General features: G+C 39.4%; 1 protein-coding gene across 1 annotated transcript in view; it reads right to left on the minus strand.

Moving 5' to 3' along the window:
- Nucleotides 1–2,570: 2,570 nt before the first annotated feature.
- The window catches only part of LOC129280890 (probable 3',5'-cyclic phosphodiesterase pde-5), a 37,071-nt gene continuing 25,974 nt past the window's right edge, over nt 2,571–13,667 (minus strand). The window contains exons 14-20 of the mRNA XM_064112621.1: nt 13,171–13,285; nt 9,870–10,009; nt 8,957–9,043; nt 7,083–7,115; nt 4,348–4,501; nt 3,949–4,104; nt 2,571–2,810 (exon numbers count right to left, since the gene is read on the minus strand). Coding sequence (XP_063968691.1) covers nt 2,571–2,810; nt 3,949–4,104; nt 4,348–4,501; nt 7,083–7,115; nt 8,957–9,043; nt 9,870–10,009; nt 13,171–13,285 — 925 coding nt within the window. The remainder of the gene's footprint in view (nt 2,811–3,948; nt 4,105–4,347; nt 4,502–7,082; nt 7,116–8,956; nt 9,044–9,869; nt 10,010–13,170; nt 13,286–13,667) is intronic.

Below are 13,667 nucleotides of genomic sequence, written 5' to 3' on the forward strand. Positions count from 1 at the left end.
ACCCGTCTCTACCACCTGTCATCATGACATCACCCCCTTAACATTATAGCACCCCATCAATACCCCCAGTCACCATGATATCACCCCTCCTTACCATCATAGCAATCCATCCATACCATCATTCACCATGGTATCACCCCTCCTTACCCTCATAGCACCCCATCCATACCATCAGTCACCATGGTATCACCCCTTCTTACCCTCATAGCACCCGATCCATACCACCAGTCACCATGATATCACCCCTCCTTACCCTCATAGCACCCCATCCATACCACCAGTCACCATGATATCACCCCTCCTTACCCTCATAGCACCCCATCCATACCACCAGTCACCATGATATCACCCCTCCTTACCCTCATAGCATCCCATCCATACCACAGTCACCATGATATCACCCCTCCTTATCCTCATAGCACCCGATCCATACCACCAGTCACCATGATATCACCCCTCCTTATCCTCATAGCACCCGATCCATACCACCAGTCACCATGATATCACCCCTCCTTACCCTCATAGCACCCCATCCATACCACCAGTCACCACGGTATCTCCCCACCTAGCATCCCACCCATACCACCAGTCACCATGGTATCACCCCTCCTTACCATCATCGCACCCCATCCATACCACCAGTCACCATGACATCACCCCTCCTTACCCTCATAGCACCCTATCCATACCACCAGTCACCATGACATCACCCCTCCTTACCCTCATAGCACCCTATCCATACCACCAGTCACCATGACATCACCCCTCTATAGCACCCCATCCATACCACCAGTCACCATGACATCACCCCTCCTTACCCTCATAGCACCCCATCCATTCCACCAGTCACCATGATATCACCCCTCCTTACCCTCATAGCACCCCATCCATTCCACCAGTCACCATGATATCACCCCTCCTTACCCTCATAGCACCCCATCCATACCACCAGTCACCATGGCATCTCCCCACCTAGCATCCCATCCATACCACCAGTCACCATGGTATCATCCGTCCTTACCATCATCGCACCCCATCCATACAACCAGTCACTGGATAATTGTCCCCACCTTCGCTTCATTTATCACTTTAATACACCATCGGTTGTCTTTCACTTGATACTTCATTATCCTCAATACACCCGTCTCTACCACCTGTCATCATGACATCACCCCCTTAACATTATAGCACCCCATCAATACCCCCAGTCACCATGATATCACCCCTCCTTACCATCATAGCAATCCATCCATACCATCATTCACCATGGTATCACCCCTCCTTACCCTCATAGCACCCCATCCATACCATCAGTCACCATGGTATCACCCCTTCTTACCCTCATAGCACCCGATCCATACCACCAGTCACCATGATATCACCCCTCCTTACCCTCATAGCACCCCATCCATACCACCAGTCACCATGATATCACCCCTCCTTACCCTCATAGCACCCCATCCATACCACCAGTCACCATGACATCACCCCTCCTTACCCTCATAGCATCCCATCCATACCACCAGTCACCATGACATCACCCCTCCTTACCCTCATAGCACCCCATCCATTCCACCAGTCACCATGATATCACCCCTCCTTATCCTCATAGCACCCGATCCATACCACCAGTCACCATGATATCACCCCTCCTTACCCTCATAGCACCCCATCCATACCACCAGTCACCACGGTATCTCCCCACCTAGCAACCCATCCATACCACCAGTCACCATGGTATCACCCCTCCTTACCATCATCGCACCCCATCCATACCACCAGTCACCATGACATCACCCCTCCTTACCCTCATAGCACCCTATCCATACCACCAGTCACCATGACATCACCCCTCCTTAGCCTCATAGCACCCTATCCATACCACCAGTCACCATGACATCACCCCTCCTTACCCTCATATCACCCTATCCATACCACCAGTCACCATGGCATCACCCCTCCTTACCCTCATAGCACCCCATCCATACCACCAGTCACCATGACATCACCCCTCCTTACCCTCATAGCACCCCATCCATACCAATTCATCATGATATCACCCCTCATTAACATCATAGCACCCCTAGTCATCATAACATTTTCTTTAAAAATATTTCCAAAATTTATAGTTAAACTAAAGTATACATGTTCAACACAACAGTTGGTTAAAAATGTTTGGTACATGCCCTGAGAATCCTGTACGGCATGTTTGACAGTGAATGCATTGCTGAAGGAGAAGTCCATATGATTTTTATTTACACAAATAAAAAGGAAAATAAAAATCATCTCATAGCAGAAGTGACTACCCTTTTTGTAGTGACAATTAATTACAAAATCCTCGAGGATCTAGATAAAAAAGAGCATACACATGCACTGCAGAGGCACTTCTCAGTATCAATGCAATCAGTTATTTCAATGATAATCTTTTGATATAAAGTCTGTCAAAAATAAAATATATAATTGATATCTGGGTCTTCTACAACAAGGACACCCAGAAGGATAATCGATTTAAGGCTTTAAAAAAAAATAATTATGTGTATATTTTCACTAAAATCATCTGGACTTTCCCTTTATCTGAGAATCCACGGGTTTGATTTTCCTTTAACAGATGATTTGACACCATTTCCTCTTACGTACCTGTGTTCTTGGTTGTCCCAGGAGAACTTCTTCTCTTCAACGATCTTCTTGAGTTTGGCTTTGTTTGGGAAGAAGAGAGCCAGGTCCGTAGCTAGGATGGCTTGTCTGATGTCACCCAAGACTTGCTTGTATTCTTCCGAAGACAAGTGCTTGAAGATATTGTGGCCATCATTCTGGAAACAATGGTAGGTAAAATTAAAAAAAATCATCATCATTATCATTACTGTCATCATCACCATCATCATCATTATCAATGCCATTATCATCCCCATAATCATTATCATCCCCATAATCATGATCATCATCATAATCATCATGCTCATCATCATCATCACCATCATTATCATCATGATCACTATCATCATCACCATGATCATCATCATCACCATCATCATCATCATCATTATCATCACCATGATCATTATCATGATCACTATCATCATCACCATGATCATCATTATCATCACCATCATCACCATCATCATCATCATCATCATCACCATCATGATGATGATGATCATCATCATCACTATCATGATCATCATCACAATAATCATCATCATCATCATTGTCATGAGCACTATCATGATCACCAAGATCATATCCACCATCATCACCACCATGATGATGATGATCATCATCATCACTATCATGATCATCATCACCATCATCATCATTATCAATGCCATTATCATCCCCATAATCATTATCATCCCCATAATCATGATCATCATCATAATCATCATGCTCATCATCATCATCACCATCATTATCATCATGATCACTATCATCATCACCATGATCATCATCATCACCATCATCATCATCATCATTATCATCACCATGATCATTATCATGATCACTATCATCATCACCATGATCATCATTATCATCACCATCATCACCATCATCATCATCATCATTATCAATGCCATTATCATCCCCATAATCATGATCATCCCCATAATCATGATCATCATCATAATCATCATGCTCATCATTATCATCCCCATAATCATGATCACCAAGATCATCTCCACCATCATCACTATCATTACCTCCATCACCACAATCATCAACTTGTTTGATTTTTCCATCGAAGCAATTTCCAGGATAGAGCATTTGTGGAAAACTATATGGAATCCAACAAAAGTGATTAAGCGCAAAAGAACACCAGAATACTGCATCTCCAGACTCTGACACCTGTCTGAAGTGGTCCATCAGATGGGTCTCAGTGCATCTTTTGGTTATTCATGTGAGTTAGAGAGAACCACATCTAAACTCATCAAGAATAAACCTGGAAGTTCTTACCTGGAGTATCGTGATGGTCATGTTGAAGTGATGGTGTTCCATTGTTGAGGTGGAGTAGACCGAAGCTAAAGGTGATGCAGTGTTCACCATAAAGGCATTGTTCTTGCCTCGATGATCAAGGTCATGACATAGACATGCGACAAACAGAGCCAAGGCCTGCATAAAAGGTCAAAGGCCATGTACAAAGGTCATATACGAGACATAATCATGAACAAACTTTGTTTATTATTTATTCTACTTTCTACTAAAATACATAAAGCAACAATTACATGGTTCATTACATAATGTAAATAGTAAAAGTTAAATAGTAACTATGGATAATGTGATAATCTAAGGACAAGCCCGCATAAACATACAAATACTTGACACGACTAATAAATAATAGGATCCCATTGTTACCTCTAGTGGATTGAAGACTTGGCCGTTGCCAGTCTTTATCATAGTATAGACACTGTGAGCAACTGAGAAGGCATGGGTCCAGTTATGGTAGGGCACTCTACGGTAGTTCTTCCGAACGGTTAAGATGAATCGACAGAGCTCATCGTAGTCAAACCTAAAGGATACAAACACAGAAAGCTAATGTTACTTGAGCAATTCTTCTTAAAAATTTTAGAACCTTTCTATAATCGTCCCAGATTTGGAACATTTTATGGCTCTTCAGAGAAGCAGAAAAGGATTCTGACAGTTCTAGGGTTCTTGACACCACCAGGAACCCCTAGGTTGTAACGGTTTCTTGATAAAAACCAGGGCCCTGTTGCATAAAAGTTACTATTATTGCCATCAAATCAGGGGTGGATCCAGGATTTTTTCGAAAGGGGGAGCACATTTTCCCCGAGGAAAAATTTGACAAGCAAAAAAAAAAAAAGGAGGGGGGGGGGGACACTTCTGTTTTAACGGCATTTTTACGTTAAAAATTTGAATTGTGCCTCTCAAAGGGGGGGGGGGGGCCACGGGCCGGCTGTGCAACCCCCCCCCCCCCCGTGGATCCGCCAATGCATCCAATTTAAACTACCATGGTTATAATGCTAAGCAACCAATCAGAATTGAGGATTTCAGGGAAGTTACCATTGGACGGCAAAGTTACCATAATAGTAACTTTTATGCAATGGGGCCAAGAAACGGTTCTAAAGAACTGTTCAGAAGCCTTGTCTGTTTCTTTGAAGATCTTACAAGGTGGGAAGTCTAAGAAAGATTTAAGAGTGAGGTTGCACTTAAATTTCAGTTGCATGCTGAATAAAATTCATCAGCACATTTGTCAAATCATGCTCAGAGGATGGGCGCTGCTGCATATTAATTGAGAAGCTTAAGAACTTGGCTTGATTATGATTTTATGCAAGAATTATTTATAATGATTAACCAATTGAAAATAAATTTGAATAATTTGGAAAAATTTAATACAACATTTTGTAGATAATATTGCAGGTGAGTTTCATAATGATTGCAAAATCAAAAGTTGAGGGCTATGCAGGCTCAAAATTGCCTGGGCTAGATAGGGTTTACTTACCTTAATTGGCACATGTTTGATACAAGGCCATTAGAAATCTTGAACTTTATAATTGACAAAAGTCAATCCCCTTTATAGCAAAATGATTTCGTTATGAATCAGAGGAACATAAAATAGTTGAAAACCAAATAAAAATCTAGAGAAGACAGATGTTAAAAAGTTAAGGCATTCCAAGGTGCACGGCATAAATCAAGTGAACTGCACAACATGTCCATGTGCTGATATGACGTGCAGAGAACAAGATGGAAGTAATGACAAAAAGTATATGTAAGTATGGGAGTAGTTGGGATCAGGGATGTCCATCTATCTAACTGCAGGTACATGTAATCCTAGAAAATAATAATTTCAATTGATTCTGATCGTCAATAATCAATGTTAGTTACAGCAAGGCCATCCTTTTCAAGCACTATACTAAGGTATGGTTTGTGTTAGTTGTAACTAAACCTATGAAAATAATAGCTCAGTAAAATATTCTTGATAAGGATTAAATGGATAAAATCATCAAAGATGTTAGTCACAGCACAAAATCATTTTAGCACTATTCTAGCTATGATGTATACTGTGTTAGTTTGGCTAATTATTAATGAACAATTTCAGAGACCTGATATTCTAAAGCAAAACAATTGCACAAATCCTATAAGTGAAATTACCCAAAGCTACCCAGAAGAAGTTTATGTAAAGAGAAGCCATTATAGAAACAGAATCCAAATTAATCAAATTCTAGCAATCAAATGTATGCTTTTTTTTTTTTTACCTTCCCCCAAATTAAAATAAATCTATCTATATTTACATGTATGTTAAGTTTGAGAAAAAAAATGAAAGCAGGAAACATGCATTTCCTAAGTTCTGCATAATATAAAATCCAGGTTTTATAAGTGAAATGTTAGTCTATCTTCTCACATCAAATTTGTGTCCGATACCATGTTCATACCAAAGTTCATCTTAATAGGCTTTAGATTATACATGCACTGGATGTCTTAACTGTACAAGAGTGGGAAGCTAGCCCTCTTCATAATGTGGGACACCTGACACAAACTGGTTCAGACACTGTGTGCTTCACCGGTATCCCTCAGACCAGGGCAACCAAAGTATACAGAGTAATAATGCTGTTCAAAATTTTATGCAATGTTGTTTACTATATGGACCTGTAGTTGTTTAAACAGTTTAAACATGTGTTTATAATATTAAACAACAAAGTTTACCTTTTGAGATATAATTCTCAATGAATAAGCATGGTTGTTTAAACTGTTTAAAAACTACTGTAAGATTCATTTAGTAAAAAGCATTGTATAAAATGATAAACAGTGTTTTTACAAGTATTATTACTTTGGATTGCCATCGCAGTGTGTGGGAAAGATGTGCATAGAAGCATCACAGAGCACCGGCCACTACTGAACTAGTTTGAGTCCGGCAGCCAGTTTTTAACAAAGGCCCTCAGTTTCCTTGTGGTTATTGTATTGGAAATATGCTAAAGTTAAGTAAATCCCCAAAGTTTTGTTAAATGCAAGGCTTTCAGGTCTCTGCTAAATGAATTGAAAATGATAAATTTTATCTAAAAACCACACAAACTGCAACAATGATGGATTTTCGAATCAAATAACGAAGTTCGTCTACTTCTCTGGAGGAATACCTTTGTTGATGTTCAGGATGACCTGGTGGTGGACTGTGTTCAATATGAGAACAAGAGTGACGGTGAATGAACATGATGCAAGTCAAAGTTAAGTGGAACATAAGTAGAGAGATTGAATTATGTTGGAACAAGAGTGATAATGAATGAACATGATGTAAGTCAAAAGTAAGTGAAAGGTAAGTAGAGAGATTGTATTAAGTTGGAACAAGAGTGATGGTGAATGAACATGATGCATGTCAAAGTTAAGTGGAAGATAAGTAGAGAGATTGAATTAAATGAAAATAAGAGTGACAGTAAACAAACATGATGCAAGTTAAAGTTAAGTGAAAGATAAGTAGAGAGATTGCTTGAAGTGGAAAGAAGAGTGACAGTGAATGAACATGATATAGGTCAAAGTTAAGTGGAAGCTAAGTAGAGAGATTGCTTGAAGTGGAAAGAAGAGTGACAGTGAATGAACATGATATAGGTCAAAGTTAAGTGGAAGACAAGTAGAGAGACTGTATCAAGTGGGAACAAGAGTGATGGTGAATTAACATGATGTAAGTCAAAGTTAAGTTAAAGATAAGTAGAGAAATTGTATTACGTGGGAACAAGAATGATGGTGAACGAACATACATGTAATGCAAATTTAAATTTTAGTGGAAGATAAGAAGGAAAAAGAGTAATATAGAATGATTATGAAGCAAGTTAAGATTAAGTGGAACATGTTGAAAAAGTCTTTGATAGATCAGGAGATGCATGAGGTCAAAAAAATTATGTACATCCAGAACAAAAGTGATGTTTGATGATGTGTCTGTATATATGCTTATAAGTTACAGTGTGATGAGAATTTGTTGAAATAAAGAAAGTGATGATGCAGAGGAATACACAAACATTTGAAAGTTTCATAACAACGGAAAACAGATAGAGGAATAGAAAAATGTGTAGTAGATACAGGTAGACAACTTGTGATAATGACTCTATCACTTATGAGAGAGCAACTAATACCTAAACACAAAGAAGACAAAAGAAAAGCATACCTCTAAAGAAAAAATAGAGAATGAAATAATGGAATTTACAAATTTTTCATTCACTAATAAACAGGTAACTCTCAGCTCATAAGCTTTGGAGTATAGTATTATGACAGATGTAACTCACACACTCTACTTTCTCAAGTGAAATTAAGTGAAGTAACTTCTTTTGATTTTTGTTAATTCTTAGACAATATTTCCAACGATCAGAGTCAATCTTTTTTTTGCATTTGTTAATATCCATGTTTCATAATTATGTTAAATGGTAAAACAAAGTTGACAAAATAATACAGCAAGAAAAAGGAACACTTTGAATTAAATTCCATACCATCATCTATCAGAACAAAGCCAAAGTATATAATATATCATAACTTTGAACTTATTTGGAATTATTCTTTAATCTTATGGAGTATGGAATGAAACAAACATAAATCTAACTTTTGAAAAAAAAGGGTAATGCCCAAGACCTTAGGCGTTATATGGTAGATCAAAGCCATAAGAGATAATAAGATTTCTACCAAAAGATGTGATAAAAGAATTTGTTCAGAAGCCCAAAATCGTGGTCATACATGTAGAAACATTATATACATGTACAAGAAAAAAAAAGTGGTTTAAGAGAGCAATAACACATATTGCCAAATAGGTATTGTGTGAATTCAAATTTGCAGATTTGAAATTTAAGTTCTTGAAAGGAAATATTAGAGCAGCATATTCTTTATCAACGAATCACATACTTAATGAAACAAATACATGTAAGTGACAGTGTTCTTCCGGCCATAACAACAACTTATGGCTGGTGACATGTTGAGATGACCGTAAGGGTTTCAACAACAGCAACAACAAATTGAGAGACAAGAAACTTACTTGTTGAGATCAAACATATCCTTGAACATACATAGCACATAAAGCGGCTTGGCTTCTTCTTCTAATCCCCATGGAGAGAAGTCGTATCTATGGAAAAGGAGAGAGTCAGAGAGAAAAAAGAGGTATCAAATTATGTATTTATTTGACTGAAATCTCCTTGGATGGGCTAAGTTGAATACACAAGTTTGCAAACAACCATATTTTCATTAAACTTTATTTCATGTATTTCCATTTCCAACAATAAAAAAAGTCAATTTCTGTTGTACATCTTGACATACATAAGTAAATAAGAAGCATATTTGAAACAATTACGTACAACATATGCAAGATGATTATGCAAACGTTGGTAAAGGAGGAGGCTGCTAAAAAGCCGAGCTTGTAGATTGCAGCCTTCCTTAAAAATATTCCTCTTAATTAACTAAATGAAAATACCCTAGAAGTAAATGAAAATTAGAGCATAATACCAGTTAAATAGATAGTGTAAACATGAAAAGAAAGATAAGATGAGCAAGAGAGAGATTAAAGACCTTTAGATTCTTGTCTTGGCACGCACTGACAACAAAACCAACTGATTTACAGGACAATGGAAGTCAATTTTTAGAAGCATCATAAGAAAAATACAAATGTCTACTCAAATATTAAAATCCACACTAGAACCGATTTCCAAATTTCAATATGCAACTACGTTTCTTGGCTGAAAGAAACCAGTCCTTTGAGCCCCTTTTTCACATTTTTTCAAGTGTTATATATTACGCATTTTATGAGATGGGGAACATACATGTAACTATTCTCCTACTCTTGCTATGTCAAGCATGTGCTCTGGAATAGGCATGTTCCTTAAACTTATTTTCATGTTGATAAAATTGCTTCTTACACATTTCATAAAATTGGTTTCAGAAGTAATCTGACTTACCTTGCTATGTCGGGCATAGGGTCAGGGAGAGGCATGTTCCTGAGACCTTTGAACTCGTTATCCACGCACATCGCATGGTAGCTGAGTACTTCTAGAGCGACCTTATGCTTCTGTTCTGACCGTCGGATCTTGTCATACAGCTGCAATGCCAAGTAAATTAAAATGTGGCGTTATTCTTATGCTAGTAAAAACATACAACGGTGCTGTCACCAGCTTTTTTCAAGGTAGGTGGGGGTTACTGGATGTACTGAAAGACTCCCAAGTATGTACTATAAATCTATAGTAGATGAATATAGCAACACTGACAGTAAGAACATGTCGCCCGTCTCGACCCCCCACCCCAAACCCACGGCACCACCTGCCGACGGCCGTTATCTTTTCCCTTTTGTGTTTTGGTCTGAAGGGGGTTGCCTTCACACCCTCCATCCCCCCCCCCCCCCCCCCGATGCCCCAAAACAATATTTTTCATGTACACATACATGAATGAAGCACTGTATCTTCTTCTACTTTCGTGTCAAACAGTTTCAATTACAAATAAAATGAATGTCAAATATTTGGCCAGAACTTGGCACATTGCCGAGCCTTCCTATTGGTAGCCTCTTGTCGAGGCCCTGTCGGCTGCTTTCCGAGCGAACATGGCAAAGCACGGGAGAGAGCGAAGCAGAGCGCCGCGAGACAGGGCCTCTGGACATCTGACCCGAATTTCACCGACTTTCTTTTGTTTTTTATTGTTTTTACCAATTCACCGACCAAAAACTGGTCGGTGAAAATCATCCAATGAGAGCGCGAGCTGCTATGACGTCATATTAAATATTCATGAGCTCCTCTTGAATGGCGACCCTTGAATTCTTGGCGAAGAGTGACGACGAAATATCAAAGATCACTGAATATGCCTCTAAAACGCTGAATATTGACCGATTTAAGGATTTGCAAGTCGATGAAATTAACTCTGCACTGAACGGACGAGATGTCTTTGTAAATCTACCCACAGGATATGGAAAAAATGTAATATTTCATGCGATTCTACCGGTCGATCCGGGGCGTCGATTATCGATCTCCGCTGTGCAGTGCAGTGAGGGAAGCTGGGGTGGAGTTGCTGGGAGTTGACTCGAGTCTGACCAGCGGCTGAGCAGTATCTCCCGGGAAGTTTCGGGGCGGTGATGGGTCTGTAACGGCCAGTAGTAATAGTAGTAGTAGTAGTAGTACCACTACTTGTAGCATTTTGCTGGTTATTTCCCCTTTAGTGTCCCGCAATTAGATTAATCCCCTACAGAATAGTGGACTACTATATATTATTCCCGGGGGGGCCACTTCCATTCACGAGTGGATACCATGCGCGACCATGGGGTCTCGAAAAGCACCCTAAACACGTAATTTCCATATTCTGAAAATGCACCCCTTAACAAGTATTGGCGTGTGAAACCCCACCCTTAACAAGTATTGGAAACAAAACGATACTGTTGGCAAATATTCCCTGAAATGAACCCCTAAACAAGTACAGGAATGTTTTATTGTTACGGGTCCTTCGGTCGTCGGCTTTACCTTGTTTGGTTTAGTACGACCCCACCTTCTACACCTCGCGCAAATTGGACTCTAAACACGAAGTGTTGGGGCAAAAAGGACATCCTTTATAAAACATTTTAATTTTGTTTTATCATCCCCGCAAATTCGACCCTAAACACGTAATTGTCCTAGCGAAATAGATACCCTTTTTTCATTATTTTTGTGTTTTTGACACCCTTATCACGTTACGTACGTAACGTGCCCTATCGTGAAAAAGACATCCTTTTTACGTGTTTTTTTGGTCGCGCATGGTATCCACTCGTCAATGTAAGTGGCCCCCCCCCCCCCCCCGGGATATTATTCCGAACCTTAACCCAAGATCTTAGACGAAACAGCTCTGACATTTCATTGGTTTACTCGGTGACCGGTAATATCATGACTCATGTATATTCATTAGGAAGACGTTAGCTCATGAATATATAATTCAGTTCAGATGTCAAGAGGCCCTGGCTCGCGCCAGGCCTAATTCGCTTCGCGAATTAGGAAAGCCCTCGCTTCGCTCGGGAAGCAGCCGCCAGGGCCTCGACAAGAGGCTATCCTATTGGCAGCCAGAAGATATTTTTGGTTCCATTGCTCATTGGGAGAGATGAGGCATGGTTTGTGAAAAGCCCAATCACAAAACACGCTGTCATCATCCATGTAGCCCCACTTTTTCATGTTGGATTTGCATATGCTGTTATCTATGGGCCTCTTTGGATTTACAAACACACTCATCTGCATGTACATTGTAAATCTCCTTCAACCAAAACTCTACTAGCAAGCATCTGTACTTGGGCGACCGACTGACTTAAAAATCTCAGGGGATTGCTTTCTGACCTAAAGGTTTGCAAAATCAGGGTTCCCAGCTTTTCAAGAAAACAAATTTCCCTGATGAAGTTTAAAAATTCCCTGAATTAGTTAAACCCATTCCCAGTTTCGCATGTTCTCTAAGTTGTTGTAGTTAATTACATGTACATGTCTTTTCAGTACAAAAACAATAATGTAAAAACTAATTAGTACCACCATAACCAGTCATTCAATGGATATTGTATTGTTATGCAACAAATTATAACAGTCTGACTGACTACCGCGCTTTCGACTTTTGGGCTGATCAAAATTCTCTGATTTTTCCCTCATTTGAGGCATTTTTCCCTGATTTGAGGTATCTTTTATCAAATTCCCTGACTGGAAAAAGTAAAAGAATTTTCCTTGATTTCCCTGATGTGCTGGGTACCCTGAAAATTATCACAGCATTAGCTGCAAGAGGAAAAATAATCCTTAATGACATAACACCATTCTTTTAATCCCCTAAATTTCAAATTTGCAACTAGGTTACTTCTTTGTGGTTGAGGGTCACACATAATGTTTTCATGGCAGTATATTCACATCTACCTCAGATCATGCAAGGGAGAGTTTCATGAAACACATAGTGATGTCTCTGAGCCAATCAGATGCAAGGATTTCAGTAGCTTATATCAATAGTCACTTAATATCACTGACTATATTTGTTTCATGAAACGCTCCCCCTGACTGCCAGAATTAAACATATATCCCAGTTGCGGTATCCATCACAATGTGATCATTGATTCAATTTGAATACAATTAAACGCATAAAGTTAATGGCTGAAAATAAGTGCTTTGTTTTAATAACGAAAAAAATGTGTACCTACACAGGTCTTTTCCCAAGCAATGGTACATGTGTCCATGTATGGCAATATGTGAAAAAAAAATATATAAGACAGGCTTGATTGAGACTAACCTTAGCATGATGTAACGCCAGACCACAGTAGACAGCAAACGTCTCAAACGCTTGCTCATCTGCCCGAGTGAACAGCCCGTTCTTCTTATTCACCATCTGAACAACGCCTATTACACTGTGAGTGAAAATGATCGGTTGGCACATGTTTTATGGGGTGCATTCACAATGACACAACATTTGCTCCTGCGACAATTGCTCCTGGCTTAATTTCGTCTAAGATGTAGGGTTAGAGTTAGGTTTGCAATAGGGTTTCATGTGAAGTTTAGGGTAGGGTATAATCTTAAACCCGGGGTAAGAGTTTCTCATTCGATTAGTGTGTGGAATTTAGAGCGAAGCAATTGTTGCCGTAGCAAATATCATAGAACCACATTCACACGTCTCTACTAATACCCCCTTGATTCAACACTAAACATCACTCATGGAGAAGAGCTCCCTCCAAAGACAAATCCTGTTGGAGGCAACCATGAGGAACTAGGGGAGCATTTCATGAAAAGATT

This window comes from Lytechinus pictus, chromosome 17 (genome assembly GCF_037042905.1).
Source record: "Lytechinus pictus isolate F3 Inbred chromosome 17, Lp3.0, whole genome shotgun sequence".
NCBI lineage: Eukaryota > Metazoa > Echinodermata > Echinoidea > Temnopleuroida > Toxopneustidae > Lytechinus > Lytechinus pictus.